This window comes from Quercus suber, unplaced genomic scaffold (assembly GCF_002906115.3).
Source record: "Quercus suber isolate HL8 unplaced genomic scaffold, Cork oak 2.0 scaffold_239, whole genome shotgun sequence".
Classification (NCBI taxonomy): Eukaryota; Viridiplantae; Streptophyta; class Magnoliopsida; order Fagales; family Fagaceae; genus Quercus; species Quercus suber.
In genome coordinates, this window is record NW_027069696.1 from 591,923 (window position 1) to 618,140 (window position 26,218).

Here is a 26,218-nt window from a genome sequence, read left to right on the forward strand (position 1 = left end):
ACAAAAAGGAAAAAAATAGGTGGCGAGATAATCTTACTTTGTATCTTTTAGGTTAATTCATTTAAGCGGTAATCATTGCTTATCCTTTATTATGTCTTCCTTGGGTGGATTTCTTATGGTGGTGAACTAATTAGAATGGAAAATTCCGGGCGGTTTTAGGCAAAATGTAATGGAATTAATAACAATGGTAAAATCAAGAAAAATTAATATTTTAATAAAATGTAGTATAAAATAGATAATTTGATATGAGATGTTTTTAAAAATAAATATACTAAAATAGACAGGAAGATTTGTATGATCAGATTCAAATGCTCTAATATGCCTTCTATTTTTTTCTTATTGCTGAAAGCTCCTAAGCCAAAAATGACGAGCTCCTGAAGTTCAACGTATCTAGATGAAAGCTAATCAACGTGTAAACCTGGTGTCTATAAACACGAGTCTTTTGCTAATATAAAGCATCCCGTTTCCAACGGGAAACAAAGACAAAAGTTAGACAAGAAGGTTCAAAAGTTGCGACGATCATATTCACAATTTGAATGCTAAAACTTAGCTGACAATCATCTCTCTTTTCCTTTCAATTGTCTCAGCCTTCCTATCCAGATAGGATACAAAGTTAAGAAATTATTTTTATCTTATCAGACCGCTGAAATAATAAGTTAAGTTTTTAATGTTTCATCTCGGCCATTCATATTTATTGGGTGCAGTACAATATTCTATGATCTGAATACAGTGAGGAGAACGCGACTTTGGTGGTTTTCTTTATCTTTATGCAGAAAATTTTCTCTTATGTTGAATTAATTGGCCATTCAACTTTCCGTACTAGCAATAAAAATGACAAAATTGATTGCAGTGATTTCATTTTGATTGTTAAACACCAAACACGATTGCTTGAACAGAAGCTGTTAATGTTGAGAAATGCATATTAGTCAAATTTTCTGTTGGATTTAAGATTAATGTCAAGGGATTTAGAGGGGATATATATAATCCGTTAGTTAGGGAGGAAGAATTTGAACTCTATAGATCTCTGTTGGAAACATCAAGGGTGTTAATTTTGTTACAAGTAAAGCAATCAATTTTGTACTGAACCGGCCAATTCAATTGGTATTTGGAGTACCAGTACGAGGCCAGAAAATAAACACAATTGTTTCTAATAGTATAAATATGAACCATACCAAGTCATAAACAAGGTCAAAAAAAGTTAAACAGCTTCATTCTTGCTCTTTCCTCCCATTGGTGTCGACTCCCTGATCAATTTCTTAGCCTCTTGTCAGCGTGGCTCCTCCCTTAAATTGCAAAACCTCCTTCTTGTAACTCTAAATTGTAGAATTGGCATATCACTCCTCTCTCTCTCTCTATCCCTCTTTTGGTTTTGAGTAACTCTCAAGCTAATTTGAATCAATAAGTCTAGCGGCACAATAAAAATCATAAATATTAATGTGATGGACAATAAAATAATTTCAGCAGTAAGTTGATGCAAGATGCGAAAGCGTCAAAAAGCAGAACACGTCTACTTCTAGAAAATAAGAAACAAAACAAGTTTGCTTCTAAAAATAACATCGAATCCACGAGGGTTTCTTGGAATAAGAATTCAATTTTTTTAATTTAAAAAAAAAAAAACCCAACTTGGGAGTTATAAATGTCCAAAAACCCAACAGCAAGTAATTGAACTTGGCAAGACAAGAAAAGCCAACTAGAACAATCTAACACCAAATTCCAAACACGCCTCCTCATAACCAAGGGCGTAGCCAGAAATTTTTGGTTTGGGGCCAAGGTAATATTATCATATTGATTTGCAATTCAAAAAAAATAGTAAGTATGACATATATACATATATACATGTCTTCTTGCACTAGTTTTAGAAAAAAACATTAAATCTAATCAAAATTAGACTACATTTATAAGAAATTATATTTATAGAAATTAAATACAACAAAGTCACTATAAGCAACCATAAAATAAACAGTAGTTAAATTCAACCAAATTAGACTACTATGGTCAAAAATAAATTCAAAATCAATTTCATTCATTCCAACTAAATTCAAAATCAATTTTGTGGGTGCATTTTTTGCGCTAAGGCCAAGGGTATCTGTTGTAACCTTATGCATTTTTGCGATCCCACATCGAAAGAATCTCTCTCCCCCTTAGGCCTTATAAGGGGGAGGGAGATTCTTTCGATGTGAGATCGCAAAAATGCCTAAAGTTACAACGGACACCCTTGGCCTTAGCGCAAAAAATGCACCCACAAATTTCATTCCCACTAGTAGTCTAATATTGTACCTTCATAGTCTCTCTTCTCTCTGATGATAATTCCCACACCAGTACAACATAAGTCTTGAATAGCTATGGGATATGGCCTCACTCAAGGAAAAAAAATGTGGGATATGGTTGACATGTCTTAGAGAAGGAAAGGAAAATTCAAAAAGATGAAAAGTAAGAATTTGGGGTGGGGCATTTTTATGGCTACGTATTGGAGGAGGGGCCAAGTTTTTCTCATAGGGGGGGCAGCTCTTAAATGAGAGAGAGTGAGACCTATTTCTTCCTACTATTATAGAGGTTTTAAAAAATTTTGGGGGGGCCATGGCCCCCTAAATACATAATGTGCCTCCGCCCCTACTCATAACCCTCCAAAACCCCCAAATTCCCAAACACCCCCCATTCTTTCTCTCTCTCTCTGAGCAAAACCCCCAAATTCCATGGTGAGTAGTGTTACATTGAACAAGTATGATGGTATACATGGTATACAGTACAGGAACATGCATGCGGTAGATCACTTACAATGGAATAAGGTGTAAATGGGATAGACTTATATAGCTTAGGGAAGATGCAACTATATGTCCTATGTGTCTAGCAAACTGGGGTAGCATGTGAGACATTGAATTCTAAGAGAAGATATGTGTTTCCTCCTGCCTACTGGCGAAGAGAAAACTTACATTTGACAAATACGACTAATGGAATTTTCTTTTAAAGCATGAAGAAACTAATAAACATTGAAACTATACCCGGTGCATGGCATAGATATAAACAATAGTATAAGGCCATTTCATTGTATTCATTAAAAAAAAAAGGATTTCTCGATTATTGCAAGATACCTGGAAGGATAATAGTGTGGACATCTAACACTAAGATTAAGATTTTTTGAGACACATGGCACAAAATTAGGCTCCATTTATAGATTCTAAATAAATTTTATCTAAGTTTTGGCTTTTAATATATATAAATTATGGCTAAAATAAGTTTTATATCATAGTTCTAAAAGCTGGGCCAAACTAGCCGGTTCAACCAGTAAATGGGCACCAATCCGGTCCTGTAAAACCCCCCAAAATTGGTAAAAACTGGGAACAGGGAGCAAAAGCGGTTCTTTGACTGCACTAGTTTTTAAACCATGGTTTATATATAAGTAAGGATATAGAATCAAACCTGGAAGCCAAATCTGTAAATTTCATAATAGAGTATTAAATTTTTAATCTCTCAAGGGTCAATTGTAACTTTCTGGTTGAATCTTCAATTTCTCTTGATCGATTGTTGGAAGTTATACGAGCAAGGTCTTCATACTTACAAGATGAATAGATGCTTCAAAATTTCAACCTTTATATTGCCCCTACAGATTACAATGTAACAACCCAAATTACAAATAAATTTTTTTATGAAATGAGCCAACACTAAAAATCATAACAAATTGCCCCCTTGGAATATTATGACAGAACACCCTAATATGGACTCAAGTACAAATGCAAGCCTATGAAAGACAATAAACTCGACTTACACCTAAGCTAGAAACTGAGACATGATACTAGGCGAAATACAAGTCTTAACTGGAATCAAGAACAAGCCCCGTAAAAAAATCCTTAACGAAATTCTGTCATTTATCCTCCCCAAAATAAATAAATAAAACCCTCCTTAAACGCATCAAATATAGAATATAAAAAGAAATAAAATGATTAAGCATACAATAGTTGAACCACAGAACTTGACTATACACTAAGTATGTGTTTGGATCTGGATGAACCTACGTCTGGCGTTTTGCGGGTTTTTTTTTTTTGCACGCGTTTCAGCTTTAGGGAAAAAGTGCACTGTTCATGCACTGTTCACACACTGTTTACGTACTGTTCACACACTGTTCACAGGTCCTATAGACCAATTCATACATTAAAAATTATTTTGCTACAGAATTTTCAGTTTTCAGTAAAATAAGTTGTATCCAAACAGACCCTAATAGTCCTGATTTGACTAAACTGATCAACCAATCAATCAAGGGATTCATCATACAAACATGTTAATTAATCAAGCACAACATAGTAGTTAAACTCAACATGCTCAACATTAAAAAAAGGTTACGCAACTTAGCAAGAGTCAAACCAAAATACATAGAATTGAAACATAAAAAATGTTTAAAGATTAAAAAAGTACATCATGTTAACCGGTAACCCTCTAGCAGACAAAGAAATATTTCGTCTCCCTTAATATATAGTTACATACTCCCCTGCATATTTAAAACAATCTAATCTAACTATCTCCCCTAAAGTTACTTTTCCTCCCCATGTCACTTTAGTAAATTGTGGATATATGGACCAAGTTTGACATTGCTTTTATTTCCACTACTCATAATATGTCACTTTGGTAAATTTTATGTTGGGCTCAACATTGCAAGTAATCCAATAGGCTTTCCTCATGACTACAAAATGTTTTTGATAAGTAATAAGTTTTAATGATATCAAAAAAGGAGCACCCTAATACGTAGGGAGTGTACAACGGGTCAACAACTCTAAGTACAAAAATTACAAGAATCAAGGAAATCAAAAAAAGAAGGGAATGATTGGTTTTGCATAGCAACCAACGAATCCAAAAAAGTTCTAAAGAGAAATAATTTAAGCTCTGGTACGAATCTCTCAATATCCTTAAAACACCTACTATTTATCTCCCTCCAAAGACACCACATTAAGCAATGGGGTACAATTAATCAAATAAAACCATTTTGATGACGACCAAACCTGCCTTGCCAACACTCTAAGAGCCCCAAAATAGATTGCGGCATAACCCAGCTTACTCCAAATAAACCCAAAACCATAGCCCACAGATCTATAGCAACCGGCCAATGAAGGAAGAGATGATAAATGATTCACCATTACACTTGCACATGTAACGCCAATCCAATATCCAAACCTTCCTTTTTCGTAAGTTGTCAATTGTCAAGCATTTCCCTAAAACAGTAGTCCAGACAAAGAGACAAAGAAAGCTACTCGAGAAGGAATCTTTTGTTTCCAAATGCTTTTCCAAGGAAAACAGAAGTCAGTAGAGCCCACTAAAATTCTATAATAATCATTAACCTTAAACCCCTTATCTCTAATAGGTTTCCAACACATCTTATCCCTACGAAACCCCCTTATTGAAGAACCATATATGATATCCAAGAAGCCTGATATAGCCTTTAATTCCCGAGCATGCACACCCCTAAAGAAACTGACATCCCAAACGAGGACGCCATTGGTGTACTTCATAAGCGCAGTCACACTAGCCTCCTTATCCCTGCAAAATCTAAATAACTCAGGATAACTGACTGCAAGGGATGTCTCACCACATCAATAGTCTTGCCAAAATTTCACCCTAGACCCGTCACCAATATCATATAGAATATGACGTGAAAAAGAAGGCTACCTCCGACTAATATTTTTCCATAAACCAACACCATATGGACCATTAATAGATCTAGTACACCAGCCCCCCTACACATCCATATTTCACCTCTATCACTTGCCTCCAAAAGGCATCCTTCTCAATCCCAAATCTCCATAGCCACTTCCCAAGCAAAGCTTCATTAAAAAGTCTTACCTTCCTTATCCCTAAGCCACTCAAAGAAATGGGGGAACAAACAGTAGCCCATTTAACCAGATGACATTTAGGTTCATCACTAATGCCACCCCATAAGAAATTCCGCTGAAATTTCTCAATTCGGTTAGCCACAGCAGCAGGTATAGGAAAAAGAGATACAAAATAAGTGGGTAAATTAAATAAAGTGCTTTTGATTAAAGTGACTCTACCTCCCTTGGATCAGTACAAATGTTTCCATCCCGCTAATCTCATCTCCATCTTCTCTAGAATCAGGTTCCATATTGTCTTATTCTTGAATCTAGCACCCAAAGGAAGACCCAAATACTTCATAATTGGAAGAGTAACTTGCTTGCAGCCAAGTACAGTCAACGATAAGTCAATATTATGCACCATTCCAACAAGAACCAATTCGGACTTACTCAAATTTATCTTTAAACAAATCAATGTTTGAATCAAATAACCTACTAAGAAGATTGCATAATAAGAAAGTTGCATGGTACAGTTATCTAGTAACATTTCCATAGCACAATAGATCATAAATCTAGAGCTTTCAAAAAGTTATTTTAAAATCCAAATTTAGAATAGTCTTATCTAAACGAGAATAACTCGTTCAAAAGCTACATGTTAAATGACTTGTGTAGGATGAAGGTTTATTGGAGGTAGCCATTGGAGATCAGGCTAAATACCTCTATGGTATATATTATCCTCGTAACTACATCACACATATATTTAGCTTCTCTGGTCTGAATGATCATCATGGGTTCATGGCCTCAGCAATAATTTTGGATTTTCTTCAAAATACCATTTGGCCAACTTACATATACTCCTTTTGTGATGTATGTTACAAAACAAAGAAGGAGATTTCTCTTACATTTTCCTATCCCCTATGGAAGAATATTGTTTTCAGTATCAAATAACATTTAGTACAAGCCCATCTTTTTTTCCGCAAACTAAATAAGGCCTGTTGGTTGTAGAAATGTTCAAAGACTAGAAGACATATAGATGGTACATTCAGCTACTCTATTTCTGATGTATTAGTCATTCTAGTGACAGTGTTGGATACATCTCACAATAAATTTTTATTCTCAAAGGATATCTGTAGAATAACGAAAGATTATTTCATTCCTAACCTTTACCTGATTGCATTGCACATGGTAGAAATAAAACATATTCCTTGTCAAATAAAATAATATTCCAGCAAATATGACAATGACCGCTATCAACGATGTCTAAGCACCAATCGATCTTACCATTCTACCCCAATCTATTAGGTCTGCATCACCCTATCCCAAATAAGTCCATAGGATTAGAAAAAAACAAGATATGAGAGAAAGTACTTTACCACTATAGCATTCCAACGCCCATTGCACTTTCGATGCATCAGGATCAGGCAACTTCACACTTAAATTATCAATACTTGCAATAGGTGTCCTAAGAAGAGAACAAATGGCCTGAAGATGCCAAGTCAGTAAGACTGATAAGTTGAAAAATCCCATTACAATATCTAACATGGTTAAAGAAACCACCTTACCTTCAAAAGCACACTGCATTGGACTTGGTTACCAGAGACTGTATAGACATCAAAGAAATCAGGCTAAAATGTAATGGACTGATAAGCTGACTGCAATGAATTAAGAGTGTGAAAAGCAAGCTGCAGGCAAAAAATAGTAACTAAACAAATCAACTCAATTACTTCAAACATGAATATGAAATATGATACTTACAAATTATTAACTCATTTGTTACCCATCCCTATTTGCAGAAAACCAAAAGGGTAGTCCTAATTCTGCTAAAGTTTGATATAGTTGATGGAGATATTTCAGAAGGAAAATCCAACAAAACAAAACAAAAATTTCTAACCTCTTCTCATAACTTAAACTTCACAAGACAAAAACCTCGAGCCCTCCATTCAGTTATAGCGAACTACTTCTGCATAACATGTTTGAGGAAATCTCTTGAATTTTCAGATACCCCCAAAAAAAAAAAAAAAAAAAAAAAAAAAATTCAAGTCTAGGCTTCAGAGCTTCAATTTTTTGAATATCTCCCCCCCCACCCCCCCATATTTTCTTGCCAACCAAACAGAGCTTCACTTGTGAATTTCTCAATCATCAAGCATGATTCATATAAATCAAGTCAAACATAACTCCTCACACCCAATTCCAAAACTAATTAAATATTATTCTATGAAAGCCTATTTATGCCCTTCTTTTTCCTTCATTTTCATACCATCCAAACAGAGCTTCCACTCACTAATTTCTCACCCATCAAAGCATGATTCATATAAATCAAATCAAACACAAATTCCTTACACCCAATTCCATAAATAAAAAATAATTTCGATATAAATCCCATTTATATGCTTTTTTAAAACCCTAATCAAAACACACCAAATCCCTAACAATGAGTTAACAAATCAACATGAACACAGAGTATATTATATGAGCCATTTAAAAAAAAGTATAAATAAGCTGATAATTAAAGAATCGAACTAATTATATTAGATTTAAACAAATTAATTATAATTTTAGTAATTTATTCAATATATAATATACCTGAGAAGGAGAAGCTTGAATTGCAAGCTCGTTGCCCACACGTGCGAGGCACGTGATGCACCGAGCAAAGGTCTTGATCGCATTCCCGCTCAGACTCAGTTCCATTTTCGTGTCTCTCTCTCTGAACTCTGAACTCCGAAGTGAGAGAGAGGGAAGGCGCGCTTTGGCGGGAAGGGAGAAATGAATTTGTAGTGGGCTTGAATGGTGCCGCCCACGTGGACTTTTATTCACAACTTTTTTTTTTTTTTTTGCCACAGTTCACTTACACAGATCCATTATTTTTACTGTACTACTTTACCAATTGTAAATTGTGACAAGAAGTTGTGAAATAATATGTGATTCTAGATTTTTTTTATGAGAAAACAAAAGAGGTATGAGCAATACATCATGGTTTTAAAAAACAGATTTGTCTCTGATTCCCAGTTTTTACCAGTTTTTGACCGGTTTTCACAAGTTTTACCCTGATTTTAGGCCCTTTTTGGGATTGGACTGGCCTTAGGTTCCCAGTTCAACTAGTCGGACCAACCAGTCTGGTCCCCTTTTTAAAACATAAATAGGACCCTAAATCCATTTTAGTATGATAAATTTCTAACTCATGCTGGATTTTGATTAGACCTAACCAAGTTAAATAAGTTTCTCTGTATTGGTTGCTAATCACTTTTAGTTGCAACTAAAGAAAGTACATTTCCAAATTTATATCCATTTATATACAAATCTAAAAACTTAAGTGCAACAATTATTGTTACCATGTTTTTGTTATGCCACATTAACGTAGCATTTTAGTTTATTTTGGTCTAGTTTGGTTCAATTCGGTCAATTCAATCAATTTGGTTCAGTTTGGACCGCTTCAGTCCATTTTGGTAGAGCTTGGTCCTGGTCATTCCATTTACTTTACTTCGGTCCATTTCAGTCTAGTTTGGTCTATTCGATCTATTTGGTCTTCTGCGGTCAACTTCAGTATATTTCAGTCCATTTTGATCTATTTCAATTCATTTTGGTCCACTTTGGCCCACTTCAATCAATTCAGTCCACTTCAATGATGCTACCTGATTGACGTCACATTCTTAGCGTAATTTTGGTAAGTTCTTGATAAAATTATATTTTTCTTATGTTATAAAGTCTTGTATTTTATTTTTAAATATAATTGATGAATTTATTTATATATGCTTATTCTTTAGGTCATTTAAAACATATAGACGATCAACCGAAAGTAAGGAGCACTAGAAACAAATTTCAACCATACATTATATTATTTACAAATTATCTCGCATTATATAATTATTGAATGTAAAATGCATTATATTTCCTTAAAAAATTACTAAATTTAAACAATTTTCAAATAACAAATAGAGATAGTCTAATTTAGAAAATCTAATATATTGTATAAACTATATTTTATTAGAAAATAATCACATCATTTTAAGAAGGATTTGAGACTAACACTTATAAGTTTTATCTATTATTCTCATTTTTCACTTAACAAAAAAAAAATCGTCAAATTTTTTGGCACTATGACTAGTTTAATATAATGACGTAGAAGTTCAATAAAAGATCTAAATTTGATTTTAATTATATTATAATTTTCTGTCAAGTATAATACTATAATTCTAATTGGATTTTATATATGTACTCTAATTTTGTATCAAGTATACCTATAATTGAAAGCTATTTTTAACCCATTTAAAGCTACTTATAGATTATTTGACTTTAGTCCAAAAAACTTATTTCCAAGCTAATTCCAATCCATTTGAAACTAATCAATTTTTTCATACAAAAATCGATTAATTATTGTCAACAACAAATTTTACGTTTGCTCTTGCTTTGGAATATTGGAATAAATTTTTATAATAACTTATTTTAAAATATAATTAAAAATAAATTCATTGTATTAACAAAAATGAAAATTATGTCAAGAATTTAAAGCTGAGTATATAAATTAATCACTGAACTAGCTATTTTTTCTTTAATAACTAACATGGAGAAATCAATCATTAGCAATTTGCGTATTCCCCCAAATAATATTCTTACAAGTTTCTTTTAAGAGCTGAAAAAATATTAATAATGAAGCCCGATATTATTAAACATAGGTACGAATGTTTAATATATATATATATCTAATAGTGTTTATCATGTGTTAAAAAACAAAAGCCGTCATGATCTCATGTGAACCACACAGAAGATGAAAGAGTTATTCAGCAGAAAGAGATAATGGCAGAGTTTTCAGAGGAAACTATTGAAAGTTTGAAACACTTGCCATTGTGTATTTAAAATAAAAAGAGATCTAGTACTGGAGGTAAGCCAAATTCTTTGAAATGTATACCTTAACTTCTTTTTGATTTCAAAGTTTTTAGCACGGCGAACTCATGATTGTTGTTATTAATTAATTGTCTCTCTTACGATATTAATGCTCTTGCCATGTTCATTCCAAATGAATGTGCTTTCGATTTAGTTTTTACAGAAAAACTTATTAGTTGATAATAATTGACACAAGTATAATATGTGGGTCTACAAACATTACCGTGCTGGAGGCTGTCTAGACTTCCCATACAAAAGAAGTGAGTGATCCAATTTGGGAAAAAAGTCTGATAATTCTATGGCATTGGTGTTTCTGACGTTAGTGCACTACAAATATAATGTAGAGCCAAGTAGCTGAAACCAGAGTGAATCCACTATTGGGGTCTTTTTCTCCGTGTTGTCATGTGTCGAGTTTGGATTGGCTTCACTTTTCAACCTAGGTTTAAGATAGAGGGTTAAGTTTGCTACTCTCATCAACAAGTATTGCAGTGAAGGCTAGTAGCATTGTTTAAAGAACTGCACACAAACGGTTTAACTTATGAGGAATAAAAGAAGTTACACAACACAAATACAACAAGCAAAGGCACCAAGCCTTAAAATATAACAAAACACAAGGATATGATACGGGAGAGAAGGATTCTCCACATGTGATCATGGACCAAAAAAACTTGTTTTGGCATATGATATATATGGCACAAATATGTTTTGTTTTGCGAGACAATAATAAATGAAGTGGTTAATGCTTAATGAAATTTGCCTTAATATTCCCATTTGCTTAGCTTTTATAAAGGTCTTTAAGGAGGTCTAAAACCACTCGGGGCTGCTATTAATTGATGATTCTCTTGAATTTTAATTTTGGTTTTGGGTTTAATGGAAAAGTGAAATTGGATTAGTTTAGTGTTAATTTTGGGTAATCAGGTTAATAGAGGCTACTTGGTTGACTTCCCTTGAAGGTTTACAATCTACTAAAACTATTGAATATAGGGGATTATATTAGCAAGCAATTAATGATGGTGAATTTATCGGTAAATGTTTTTTTTTTTTTTAAATAAACAATAAGAGTAATGCTACAGACACAAACTAATTTACAACATTTTTACAAACTGCTAATGTGGCAAATTCTTATTAGTTCTAATATAAGTCCACCACAAATGTTACATTTATGTTTACCAATAGTTATTTAAAAATTACTAAAGCCATATCAACAGTTTGTAAAAATGTTGTAAATTAGTTTGTGTCTGTAGCATTATTCAAACAATAATACTTATTAGAACACATATAAAAATAGTAATACTAGTGTTTTAAACGGTAATACTTACTAGTAAATGCTAATTGGTGTGAATGAAGTAAAGAAGTTTAAATTAACTAAACTGTTTTTTAGCCTCTTAACTCATGGGACACTCGTGGGCTCATGGAAGTGCATGCGCTCCAAGTCCACATACTTCCTCTTCCATTACGCATACAAGTGTGTAAAAAAACCCTCTCATGGACCCTCCAAAACCATACCTCCAAAAATTCTCAAAAGATATATTTTTCAAATGAGCTTAGAACATATGTGATGCGAATGAGATGAAATAAAAAAGGCATTAGATTGTGATGAGAACGAGATTAAAAAAAAAAAAGACATAAGACTGGTCTTGCTTGGATTGTTTTTTGGGTTGGGCTTCTAAGTGGCGCTTTGCCAAAAAATGGGCCCTCAACACCATTACACGCCCAAGCTTAAAAACGTAAAACGTACTAAATTAACTAATGGGAGTCTACTAGCGTGTTAGTCTTTACTTCCATGTTTGATGACTCAATTTTCTCATTCGGCAAGTCTAACACGCTAGACTCTAAAGCACGGCAATATTGGTAGGCCCACATTTAGCAAACTTGGAAATCGAATTATGGAATGACAACTTTCTCAAAAAAAAGAAAAAAAAAGAAAAAAAGAAAAAGAAAAAGAAAAAAAAAGAAGGAATGACAAGAGCATTCATATAGTGAGAAAGACGGTTAATTTGGATGGAGTTACCGTCAAGAGGCTTGGTTAACACTAGTTGAAATAGGTTTGAATCCAACTATCAAATTAAATAATAATAACAACAACAACAGCAACAACAATAATAATAATAACTAACCTCTGAGATTACATCCATTATAATTTGAAATTGCTACATTTCCGAATAAAAAAAAACAAAACAAACTAGGGGTGTGATGAAAATCTGATGAATATTATGAGTTTATTGTTGATGTGCAACTAACAAAAAATCTATTTCAATTAGGAATAATATGTGGGGAAGTTTTATTGTACACATTTCTTTCTTATGAGAAATTCTATTCAGAAAATGTGGGGAAGGTAATTACATGAGGAGTTTTTTAAGCTACTGAGTAGAAGTATGAATTTATTAAAAGTAGGAAGGCATTTCAACATTAAAGTAGAAAATTATTCTTTTTGTCAATTTACTATTTTAAACCCATTTTTAAGTTTTAGGTAGGGGTATTTTTGATAGTAAAAAAAACAATAATTAACTTTCTTTTGTCAATTTACTATTTTTACCCTATTTTTAAATTGTTGGTTAATTAATTTATGGGTATTTTTTACAATAAAAAAAGCAATAACAACCTTTAAATTTATATAGTTATTTATATAGAAAATACTTTTTAAGGAAATTTATATAAGAGAATATTATTTAAATGAAAAAAAAAAATGATTTGGAATATAAATATTTTCTTAATGTATTGCTTTGAATACAATTGAAAAAAAAAATCATCAAAAGGTCAAAACCAATTAAATAACATATGCAATCAAAAATATAAATTATATAAGAGAATATTATTTAAATGAAAAAAAAAAATGATTTGGAATATAAATATTTTCTTAATGTATTGCTTTGAATACAATTGAAAAAAAAAATCATCAAAAGGTCAAAACCAATTAAATAACATATGCAATCAAAAATATAAAAAATAATTTTATGCTTTTAATTGAAATAATTCAATATTTGCGAATTTGCTAAAGTAATTTATTCACATTTTTAATTCTATTAATTTTAACAAAATACATTTCCTAAATACTTTTCATGACATGATATATATATATATATAGTATAGTAACATTGTATTCTTTTCTCTCACATGAATAGTACTTCACTATACAGTACTTAATAAACTTTTCTAGATTTGTGCTATGTAATTAAAGTGAGTATTTATAGGTTAGATGCACTAATTATATATGTAAAATGAAATTTTATGGATTTATATAACAAATAATTAATTTGAAATAAAGCATTTTTCTTCTAATTAAATTGCTTTGGCAACAATCGCAATAAAGATATAATAAAGGGTTTGCAAAGTTTTGTCTACGGCTAGAGGTTAGCTATAGCCACGTTTTTGAAAAACGCGGCTACGCTTTTTGTAGTGCAGCCTGAAAGATCTACGTCTCAGTTATGTTCAGATATCATCTCTCGTGCCTGAAATCTTAGCAAATTTATCTGGTTTAACAACACTCCATTTGAGTGGTTGCGGATTGTATGGAGAATTCCCAGTTCAGATTTTTAATCTACCAAAGCTACAAGATCTCAGGGTGAGTTACAATCAAGATCTCATAGGAAAATTGCCCGAATTTTACTCAAGCAATCCCCTTAAATTTTTATCACTTCGGGGTACTAGTTTCTCTAGAAAACTACCGGCTTCAATTGGAAACCTAAATCCGTTGAATGAATTATGGCTTGGGAGCTGTAATTTCTCAGGTCGCATTTCACCTTCAATAGGTAACCTTACTCAACTCACCACTTTGGACCTTTCTAATCAGTGCCGGCTCAAGGCCTAGGCAACTTAGGCCTAGGCCTAAGGCCCCACAACAAATAAAAAATTTCCCTACTAAAAAAAGGCCCCATCTCCCTTAGTAAAAAACCCAAAATTTTATAAAAATATAAATTTTATTAAATAATTAGTACTCTTTTTTAAGAGCGATGCTAAAAATACCATAAATTTTATTATAGATTTAACTGATATTTCACCAATCATATAAAAAAGTAATTCAAACACAAATATATTAAGTTGTTGAAATTCATCAATTACAATCGTAATCACATTTATTGTGAATATTTTGTAGTATTTTTAGTCTTTTTCTTTTTCATTTCTAACATGGTTTTAAAAATAGGAGACCAATAAAAATTTAACCCAATTGAAACCCTAAGATGTTTCAAATAAAATGCTGCAAATGTGATAAATCACCAATGATGACTAATTTCCTACTAAGCCACACACCAAATAATATCTATCTATCTCTTTCTCTTAAAAAGAATATATAAAATTAAAATTTAGATTACAACTGTACTTAACTATGCATAGTCATACATCCAAGTTAAAGTAAGTTCCTTTTGATTCAACTATAATATTCAATCTTCTATTTGAAATTAACCTTAGTTGAGCTAGTATTATTCATCAAATCTTAAAAAGAATATATAAAATTAAAATTTAGATTACAACTGTACTTAACTATGCATAGTCATACATCCAAGTTAAAGTAAGTTCCTTTTGATTCAACTATAATATTCAATCTTCTATTTGAAATTAACCTTAGTTGAGCTAGTATTATTCATCAATTTCTACATTTACATCAAATTAATCTTAATTTAATTAGTATTATATAATTTTATTTAATTAATATTTACATATAAAAAGGCCCCATATAAAATTTTTGCCTTAGGCCCCAAATTTTGTTGGGCCGGCCCTGTTTCTAATAACTCTTTTATGGGCCAAATACCTTCCTCGCTATTTAACCATATTTCCTTGAATTATTTGGATTTCTCTTACAGTCAATTATCGGGTCAATTCCATCTTCATTTGGTAACCTTACACAACTCACTGTACTAGACCTTTCCAATAACTTTTTAAGAATCTCAAATCCTTCTTCCTTGTCCTGGCTTTCGAAGTTGAGCAAACTTACTGTATTGGTCTTTAAGGGAATCAATTTGACAATGGAGATCCCATCGACCTCGGCAAATCTAACCCAACTTAATTATTTGAGACTAAGCACTTGTCAACTAAATGGTCAAATCCCTTCTTGGCTTGCCAACCTTACTCAGTTAATTGAGTTGCACCTTTCTCATAATAAATTACAAGGCCAAATTCCCATCTCAATTTTTGAACTCAAGAAACTTGAAAGTCTCAACCTTTACTCAAACAACTTGACTGGCACAGTGAGTTTGCACATGTTTATGAAGCTCAAATATTTAACCTCATTCTTTCTATCATTAAACAATATATCATTCCTCCCTGAACCTATTACCAATGCAACTCTGAATAGGTTTGTGGTTATAGGATTGGGTTCATGCAAATTGAGCAATTTCCCACATTTCTTACGCAACCAAGACCATTTGCAAGTGCTAGACCTATCTCACAACAATATTCTTGGCCAAATACCCAAATGGGTGAGGAACACAAGTAAAGAAACTTTGATGTACGTGAACTTTTCTCACAACTTGTGCTTTGACCATCATTTATTCAATTTTCCATGGCCTCGGCTAAAGATTTTGGACCTTAGGTCCAACAAGCTACAAGCATTACCCCCAGTTCCACCGCCATCCACCTTGATTTATTTGGTTGCCGACAACATGCTCCAAGGAGAAATTTCACCATTGATCTGTAACCTTAGTTCTCTTTATTCCTTCGATTTATCCAACAACAAATTTGGGGGCATGCTTCCTCCTTGTTTTAGCAACTTCAGCAACTCTTTAACTATATTGAATCTTTGAGGCAACACTTTTGATGGCATTATTCCTCAACTATGTGCAGAGGGAAGTACACTGAAGATGATCGACTTGAGCCAAAATCAATTTGAGGGGGTTTTACCAAGATCGTTATCAAATTGTCGAATGTTAGAGTTTCTAAATATTGGAAGCAGTAATCTCAATGATGTTTTCCCCTCTTGGTTGGGAACACTACCTAAACGAAGGGTACTTATTCTGCGACATAATGGATTCTATGGTGTTGTGGGGAGTCCAACAACCATGTTTGCATCTCCCAATTTGCGCATTCTTGATCTTTCCACCAATAAATTTACCGGTAAGTTACCATTTAAATATTTCCGAAATTGGATGTTTATGAAGAAAGTTGATTTGGATTACTTCAAATATTTGTGGGCACTTAGAGTTTTTAAGCCATGCCGTCATGACTCTGATGATGTTTACCCTTACTCAATGACAGTAATAAACAAAGGCAAGGAAACAGTATATCTAAAGATCATAAAAGTCTTTGCAGCTAGTGATCTTTCAAGTAACGAATTCAATGGAATGATTCCAGAATTCATTGGGAAACTAAATGGGTTCCAATTGCTCAATCTTTCTAACAATAACCTCACTGATCATATCCCATTATCATTAGGAAACCTAACAATGGAGTGCCTTGACCTTTCTCAAAACAAGCTCTCTGGACAAATACCTTGGCAATTGACACATCTCACTTTCCTCGCATCCTTTAATGTCTCACATAATCAACTTACGGGGCCTATACCACATGGTAATTGTGGTTTTTTCCCTCTACATTGGAGGGTTTTCCACGTAAATTTGGCATTTTCTTGTGTGGTTATTATTATTGGTGCTTTTGTGATGTTTATTACTATCGCTCCTTTTATTAAATTGAATTCTCAAACAAAAGGTAATTTGGCCCCAAAAAAGTGTAGTACTACAAGAAAGAAGGTTTGTTGCAATTAATATTTCATGGCAATAAACTCAAAGTTTTGTCAATAAGCTTTTATTTCAACAAAAACAATTGTTCTGCAGTGCTGCAATAAAATCCATGGCTATAGGTTCTTTTTCACAAATTTTTTTATTACTATAAGGCATTACTTCAAATGGATCTATTACCATAAGATATTGTTTCAATAGTTTTATTGCAATAAATACAAAGCACAAATAATTGAAGGGTATTGCATAACAAATAGTAACGGTGTATATTTATCTCACAATAAATTTTTATTCTCAAAGGATATCTGTAGAACACCATAAGATTAAAGTTGTTACATTATTTATCAAAAAAAAATCCTAACCTTTCCCTGATTGCATTCCAGATGGTAGAAATAAAACATTTTCCATATTAAATAACATTAATATTCCAGAAAATATGACAATGGCCAATATCATTGATGTTTAAGCACTAATAAATCTTGGCATTCTACCCCTATCTATTGGGTCTGCATCACCCTATCCCTATTATAAGTCTATAGGATAAGAAAAACACAAGATATGTGAGAAAGTACTTTACCACAATAGCATTCCAACACCCATTGCACTTTTTATGCATCAGGATCAGGCAGCTTCACACTCAAATTATCAATACCGGCAATAGGTGTCCTAAGAAGAGAACAAATGGCCTGAAGATGCCAAGTCAGCAAGACTGATAAGTTTGAAAAATCCCATTACAATATCTAACATGGTTAAAGAAACCACCTTACCTTCAAATTTAAAAGCACACTGCATTGGACTTGGTTACCAGAAACTGTATAGACATCAAAGAAATCAGGCTTAAATGTAATGGACTGATAAGCTGACCGTGATGAATTGAGAGTGTGAAAAGCGAGCTGCAGGCAGAAAATCGTAACTAAACAAATCAACTCAATTACTTAACACATGAATATGCGATATGGTACTTACAAATTATTAACTCATTTGTTACCTGAAAGTTCAATAAGGGTATACAACACCTTTGAACGTTTAGACCCCAAATAACACAAATACCAATTCAAGCTTTATATCAAACAATTTATGTGCGGAATATGATAACAAGCTTATAACAGAATTGATAGAACAATCTAAGCCAAATATAAACACATCCACAACAGTAAATATAAGGCAAATGTAAAGGGAAAGAAGATGCAAACACACGGACAACACACGATGTGTTATCGAAGAGGAAACCAAAATCCTCGGCGTAAAACCTCTCCGCCGCCCTCCAAGCGGTCAAATAATCCACTAAAGAATATAGTTGGGATACATGAACAGCAGAAGACCCTCCAAGCCTAATCTACCCAAGTACCTAAGCCCTCCAAGCTTCTTGCTCCAACGAGGTTACGCTGAACTTATTTCTTCTCTAGCTTCCCGGATTCCGCTACTTGACCATAGCATCAACCAATGTATATTGGTTCCTTTCCAAACTGCTTCCCAAAGCACCAAATGGACCTTCTCACAGACGTGGGTGTGGTGAGACAAGGGTTTGGTAAATGGCCTCTCAAGGGTATGACAATGGAGAGGAAGAGAGTAGAGGAATTTGTAGAGTCTCTTTAGATGAAGATTGGGGATGAATCAATCTTATATTTCTCTAGGGTTTTCTCTCACAAAATTCTCTCTGGAAGCTCTCTCAAATAATAGGTATAAGGGTGTATATATAGTAGGGTGAGAAGGAATGCAAAACGTCAGTTTTTGCCAAACAGGGCAAGTTGGCGACTTGAACTCGCGGCTTGGCCAAGTCGCGAAATCAAGTCGCGACGTAACGGCCTGGCCAGACTGGAACTTTTGTCCTGTAGCGTGACAGCTGGCGCGACCCTTCAGCTTCCCAGTGTGCCTCTCACGTGACTGCATTTCGCGGCTTGCCAGTCGCGAACCACCCGCGAGTCCTAGTCGCGAGACTCTGTTTTTCTTGCACACTCTTGAGCTGTTCTTCACATCTTCTCACACACTACCCTTACAATTTTCCCACCTAAATACAGGGTTACTAAGTGCTAAATTACAAGCAAATTGGTCACGGAATAAAGCCAATTAGATGGTTGATTAAATTTAACCTTACATTACCCATCCTTATTTGCAGTCTATTCCATATAGGTTGAAGAAAACCAAAAGGGTAGTCCTAATTCTACTAAAGTTTGATATAGTTGATGGAGATATTTCAGAAGAAAATCGAACAAAATAAAACAAAAATTTCTAACCTCTTCTCTTAACTTAAACTTCATAAAACAAAAACCACGAGCCCTCCATTCAGGTGCAAAATACTACTACATAACATGTTTGAAGAAAATATCTTGAATTTTTAGAAACCAAAAAAAAAAAAAAAATTAAGTCTAGGCTTCAGAGCTTTAATTCTTTTGAATATCTTTCTTTCCTCCAATTTCTTGCCAACCAAACAGAGCTCCACTTGTGAATTTCTCACTCATCCAGCATAATTCATATAAATCAAGCCAAACATAACTCCGCACACCCTATTCCAAAACTAATTAAATATTATTCTATGAAAACCTATTTATGCCCTTTACTTTTCCTTCATTTTCTTACCTTCCAAACACAGTTCCCACTCACTGATTTTCTCACCCATCAAAGCATGATTCATATAAATCAAACCAAACACAAATTCCTCAGACCCAATTACATAAATAACATATAATTTCGATATAAACCCCATTTATATGCTCTTCTAAAACCCTAATTAAAATACACCAAATCCCTAATAACGAGTTACCAAACCAACATGAACACAGAGTAAACTATATGAGCCATTAAATAAAAAGTATAAATAAGCTAATAATTATTAAATCAAACTAATTGGATTAGATTTAAACAAATTTATTACAATTTTAGTTATTTATTCATATATAATATACTTGAGAAGGAGAGGCTTGAATTGCAAGCTCGTTGCCTACACGTGCGAGGCACGTGATGCACCGAGAAAAGATCTTGATTGCATTCCCGCTCAGACTCAGTTCCATTTTCGTCTCTTTCTCTCTGAACTCTGAAGTGAGAGAGAGAAGGCGCGCTTTGGCGGGAAGGGAGAAATGAATTTGTAGTGGGCTTGAATTGGGGCCGTCTACGTGGACTTTTATTCACAGCTTTTTTGCCATTGTTCCAAGTCCCCACTGTGAGCAGTAGAGTAAGAAATTTACATCTGGCAAAACGGGTCAAAATTTGTTGATCGGACTTGAAAATATTTGACAAAATCAAGTAAAAACGGATTAACCCATGATTCAACTCAATTTTTTTGCAAGTCAATCCGACCCAACTCAATTAACTCATAACTTGACCCACTAAAAAAATATACTAAAAAATATTTAGACCATCTCTTGGATGCTAGGTGCATAAAGCACAAAGTATGTTAAGCTAGAGCCAATAAATCACATATTCACAGACAGCCCATTTATTAAAAAAAAAAAAAAAAAAAATTCTACCAATTCTCATTCGATTTGACTAGACACCTACTACACTAACACTACTAACATAGTACACACGTACACTACTTTATGAGTTATTGAGTTAAGATTTATGGTCCATTTGAGAACAGCTTATTTAGCTGAAATTGAAATTTTTTTACAAAAAATACTGTAAATAAAGCTAAAAGTTAGCTAAAATAGTATAGTGAGACATATGAATAGTATCAAAAAGTGCAATAGAACTCATGAATAATAGCAAAAATAAGTTAAATAGTAAAATAAGTTACCCAATATAAGTTATCCCAAACACAACCTTAAGACAAAACTTAAGTTTATTTGTTTTTTGAGAATTTGATAAAACTAAAAAAATATGTGACAAAACTAAACTGTGTGCTCTTGTAGCTATTAAGCTGTAGTCCACAAACCACTAATCAGCAAACCTAAAGAATGACATTATTAGTGGTGTAAACTTAGATTATACTTTTTGGTGCTCTTTAAGATCTATCTCTTTTTGAAATTGTAAATTTGTAATTACATGCATTTTAGCAATGAGTTATTGACATTGAAGACTTTTTCTATCATGAATTTATGACTATAAAGATTTTTTTTTTTTTTTTTTTATACAATATAGAATTCTACTTTAGCCTAATCTAAATGTATATGTGTGTGAAGCTCTCTTCTAAAGACTTGAACTCTAATCCTTACCCCCCACACCCCACAAGCACTTATACTTAGTTATACTCAAAACTGTCAGAATTGGAAGAATATTAATAGGTGGCATTAAGTGCAATTCATTTCTTTAATTGATTTTATCCATTCTCTCTAAAAAAGTTGTGTTGATTTGTTTTTGTAAAAAAAAAAAAAAAAATTCATTTTAAAAATACAAGTCAACCAAACCCGACCCAACCCGCAACCCGATTGACTAGTTTAGAAATGACCCGTTTTGACTCATAGACCTGTTTGACCCACAAACCCGATTGACCCGACTCAAACTCGACCCAATCCACCCGTTTTGCCATGTCTAGTAGGAATGATAAATCTATTTGACAACCCACTTAGTCTGCCCCATCGATGGAAGTTCTAGAATTTGTGAAATAATTTGTGATCCTAGATTTTTTGTGATCACAAATTATTTCAAAAATTGAGTGGGCCAGTTGAGACAAGAATTTGTGAAATAATTTGTGATCCTAGATTTTTTTTAAGGAAAAAAAAAAGGTATGACTAATAGGAACACAAATCCATTTTAGTATGATAAGTTTCTAAATCACAAATCGATTTTAGTATAGTAAGTTTCTAACTCATACCGAATTTTGATTCGACCTAACCAAGTTAAATAAGTTTCTCTATAAGGGTTACTAGTCACTTTTATTTACAACTAAGGAAGAAGTACATTTCCAAAATTGAAGAGAAGTACATTTTATTTTATCTAAAAATTGAAGAGTACTATTTATTCTTGTCATGCTCTGTTGAAACAAATCAGTGTAGCATTTTGGTTTAGTTTGGTCTATTCGGTCTATTTCGGTTCACTTCGGCCCATTCGGTCTAGTTCGGACCACTTCGGTCCATTTTCATTTTGGTACGTTTTGGTCCATTTCAGTATAGTTTGATACACTTCAGTCCATTTGGTCTACTTCAGTCCACTTTGGTCTATTCATTTTAATTTGGTCCAATTCAATCCATTCATTCCATTTTGGTCTATTTGGTCCAATAAAGTCCATTTCAGTTCATTCATTTACTTTGGTCCATTTTGGTCCACTCTGGTCTAGCTGAGATCACTTTGGTCCATTCAATCCACTTCAATGATGCTTTGAGAGGAGAGGTTTGTGTAGAAAGAGAAACAACTTAATTGACAATTATGTAACATTCTCAGTGTAGTGTTGGTAGGTTGTGGATAAAATTACATTTTTATTATGTTATTAAAGTATTGTGTTTTTAAAAAAAAAAATATAAATGGTGAATTTACTTATATCTACGTCCTCTTTAGGTCATTTAAAATGTTTAAAGAATGAACCGTTTGTAAGGAGCACTAGAGAAAAAAATTCTAACCACTCATTACTTTGTTTACAAAATATATTGCCTTATATAATAATAGAATATAAAATGCATTATCTTTCCTTAAAAAAAATTACTAAATTTCAAACACTTTCAAATGACAAATATAGATTGCTTAATTTATAAAATATAAGGGTAAACTATATAGTTGGTCCTTATCTTTTACACTATATATCAATTTAGTCCCTATCCTTTCAATTATATCAATTTGGTCCCTAATCTTTTAGTGTCATATCAATTTGATCCCTGCTGTTATTCCCTCGGACAGAAAATCTGATGTGTCAAACGAAGTAATAAAAAATAATTTTCTATATCACATCGATTGCCAACTGTACCGCCAAGTCAGATTAAAAATAAATTTTGAAAAAATCCAAAATTTCTGTTCAAACCCTCAAGTAATCGTTGTTCTTTCACACTTACCAATCCGATTAAATCAAGGGTTTTTCTTATTGTTTCAATTTTTATGTGTTTTTGCCCATCTGGGTCTTCTTGGATGGGTTTGAAAATGGCTTTGGTTTTGGTTTTATCGGAAATTTTGCAGCGACCCACAATAGTTTGATGTGTTAAGCAAGTTGATGTTCATAGTGCCTCTTTGGGTAGTGGCTCTTGTCAGGGTTTTGGTTGGGCGGGCATGGAAGCCCAGATGGGCCAATGTTGTGTCCAAAGATACTATTCCAACTACCACAACACAAATTTCTCCAAAAAAAAAAAAAAAACTACCACAACACAATCCACGTGTTTTGCATTTGGTTTAATTCCAAGCTTGAATTCTTTGAGGTTTCAGTTCCCCAATTGCATTCCCTAGATTTAATGATGAATGATGATGATGATAAGGAGGCTTTGTCACATGCTGCCACGATGGGGACAAAATTGCAAAATGCCCCTTTTGGGCAAACTAAGTAGTGTTTTTCCCTCTTTCTCAAACTAATTAGGGAAATGCCCCTCTTTTGAAAATCGAGTTTCTCAAAATCGATTTAGGCCTTATAGCGGCGTTTTGAAGGAACCTATAGTGACGTTTTCAGGACCTATAGTAGCGTTTTGTAACTCGATGTATATAAAATCGAGTTATAGGTAAAAAAAATTTAAAAAAATTGCCTATAACTCGATTTATTGAAAGTCGAGTTACAAAACGTCACTATAGGTCCTGAAAACGTCACTATAGGTCTTTAAAAACGCCGCTATAGGGCTCCAATTTTTTTTTTTTTTTTTTTAATTTTTATAACTCGATTTTGAGAAAATTGAGTTTCAAAAGAGGGGCATTTCTCTAATTAGTTTGAGAAAGAGGGTAAAACGCTGCTTAGTTTGCCCAAAATGGGCATTTTGCAATTTTGTCCGCCACGGTGGTACCCAATCTTATTCCAGATTCGTTAGGGTTCAAAGTCTATGAGTGAATTGACAACTTGGGTTTTGCAGATTATTATTATTATTTTTTTATGGTTATGCTTTGGATTGGGAAGTTGAATTTCGATTAATAGAAAAAATTAAAGAGTTGGGTTATCTTTAAAATTTCAATTTGTTTACTTCTGTTGGTTTGAAATTTCTAATCTCCCGTGTTTAAAAAAAAAAAAATTTGGGTTTATTATTTTTTTTTTTAAAAAACAGTTGAAGATTGATGTGGCATAAAAAAAATATTTTTTATTACTCCATTTGATACATCAAGTTTTACCATCCAAGGTGATAACTGTAGGGACCTAATTGACCCGAAATTGAAAGATTATGAACCAAATTGATGCAATTGAAAGGTTAGGGACTAAATTGACATAAGGTGTAAATGATAAAGATCAACTATGTAATTTACCCAAAATATAATATATTGTATCAACTATATTAGAAAATAATCATATCATTTTAAGAAAAGTTTGAGACTAATACTAATAAGTTTTAACAAGAAAAAAAAATCGTCAAATTTTTCCGCATTGCAACTAGTTTAATATAATGACGTAGAAGTTCAATAAAAGATCTAAATTTGCTTATCAAAAAAAAAAAAACAAAGATCTAAATTTGAATTTAATTATATTCTAACTTTCTGTCAAGTATCATTCTAATTGGATTTATGCACTCTAATTTTGTACCAAGTATCTCAATTGAAAGCTATTTATAACCCATTTAAAGCTACTTATATAGATTATTTGACTTTAAGTCCAAATAAATTATTTCCAATCTATTAAAAGCTACTTCCGAACCATTTGAAACTAATCAATTTTTTCAACCACCGCACACTCTTGGTGCAATGGTCACTCCACAAGTATAAGTGCTTGTGGGGTGTGGAGGGTAAAGGCCGGGGTTCAAGTCTCCAGTAGAGAGCTTCACATACATATACACTTAGATTAGACTAGAGTAGAATTTCTATCTTGTATAATAATAATTAAAAAAAAAAAACTAATCAATTTTTTCATACCAAAATCGATTAATTAGTGTCAACGACAAGGATAATTATTGGATACTCCCGGAATACCATAAATGCATACTCATTTCTCTCACATAATTATGAATTTCACTAATTAAATTCATGGTGGGACCCACGACAAATTTTACTTTAGTCTAAAAAATGGCTGTTGCTTTGGAAAATTGGAATAGATTTTTTATAATAATTGGAATAGATTAACAAAATGAAAATATGTCTAGAAGTTAAAACTATGTATATAAATTAATGACCAAACTATCTTTTTTCTTTAATAACTAACATGGGAGAAGTCAATGATTCTCAAAAAAAAAAAAAAAAAAAAAAAAAAGAAAGAAAAAAAGAAAAAAAAGAGGAGAAATCAATCATTAGCAATTACATATTCCCCTGAACTATAATCTTACAATTTTCTTTTAAGAGCTAACAAAATATTAATAATGAATCCCAATATTATTAAACTTTTTTTTTTGGGAGAGAATAGTAATACTTATTGGAACACACACGAAAATAGTACTTATAATACATTACATAACCAGAGTACCACTACAAAGGAGTAGGCTGAGGTTATAAGGACCAAAACTCTAACACGCCCAACCAATGTGGGATAAACATTCCTTTTATTTTTTTTAGAGAACAGTGATATTTATTAGAACACACACAAAAGTAGTATATAAAGTTTTTTAAATAGGCTTATAATACATTATATAACTAGAGTCCTACTACAAAAGGGCATAACCTTTGTAGTAGTTAATATTATTAAACTTAGGTATGAATGTTTAATATATATCTAATAGTGTTTATTATGTGCCAAAAAAAAAAAACGGTTTATTCTTAAATATGTCTATCCGTATGTTGGGTATCACAAGTTAAGTGAAATCATCATTAAATTTTAATTTATCTTCATGATAACTCCCATAGTCCCATTCAAAATAATATGTAGTTTCTTGAAAGAAATTCAAAATTGGTAAATAAAACAGG

The 26,218-nt window shown here is 32.7% G+C and overlaps 1 protein-coding gene and 1 long non-coding RNA gene across 2 annotated transcripts; both read right to left on the bottom strand.

Moving 5' to 3' along the window:
- Positions 1–1,028: 1,028 nt before the first annotated feature.
- On the bottom strand, positions 1,029–8,561 carry LOC112030666 (uncharacterized). Its single transcript, XR_002884901.2, has 5 exons — positions 8,379–8,561; positions 7,358–7,477; positions 7,169–7,277; positions 3,418–3,598; positions 1,029–1,404 (listed from the first exon to the last, which is right to left on the bottom strand). It is a non-coding gene; the product is annotated as an uncharacterized LOC112030666 (long non-coding RNA).
- Positions 8,562–17,725: 9,164 nt separating this feature from the next.
- LOC136070525 (uncharacterized) lies at positions 17,726–20,435 on the bottom strand. The gene is made up of 3 exons (XM_065780557.1): positions 20,245–20,435; positions 18,109–18,234; positions 17,726–18,027 (listed from the first exon to the last, which is right to left on the bottom strand). Exons 1-3 carry the CDS (start codon positions 20,347–20,349, stop codon positions 17,950–17,952), a joined length of 309 nt encoding a protein of 102 aa, XP_065636629.1. The 5' UTR covers positions 20,350–20,435; the 3' UTR covers positions 17,726–17,949.
- Between the last annotated feature and the right edge of the window lie 5,783 nt (positions 20,436–26,218).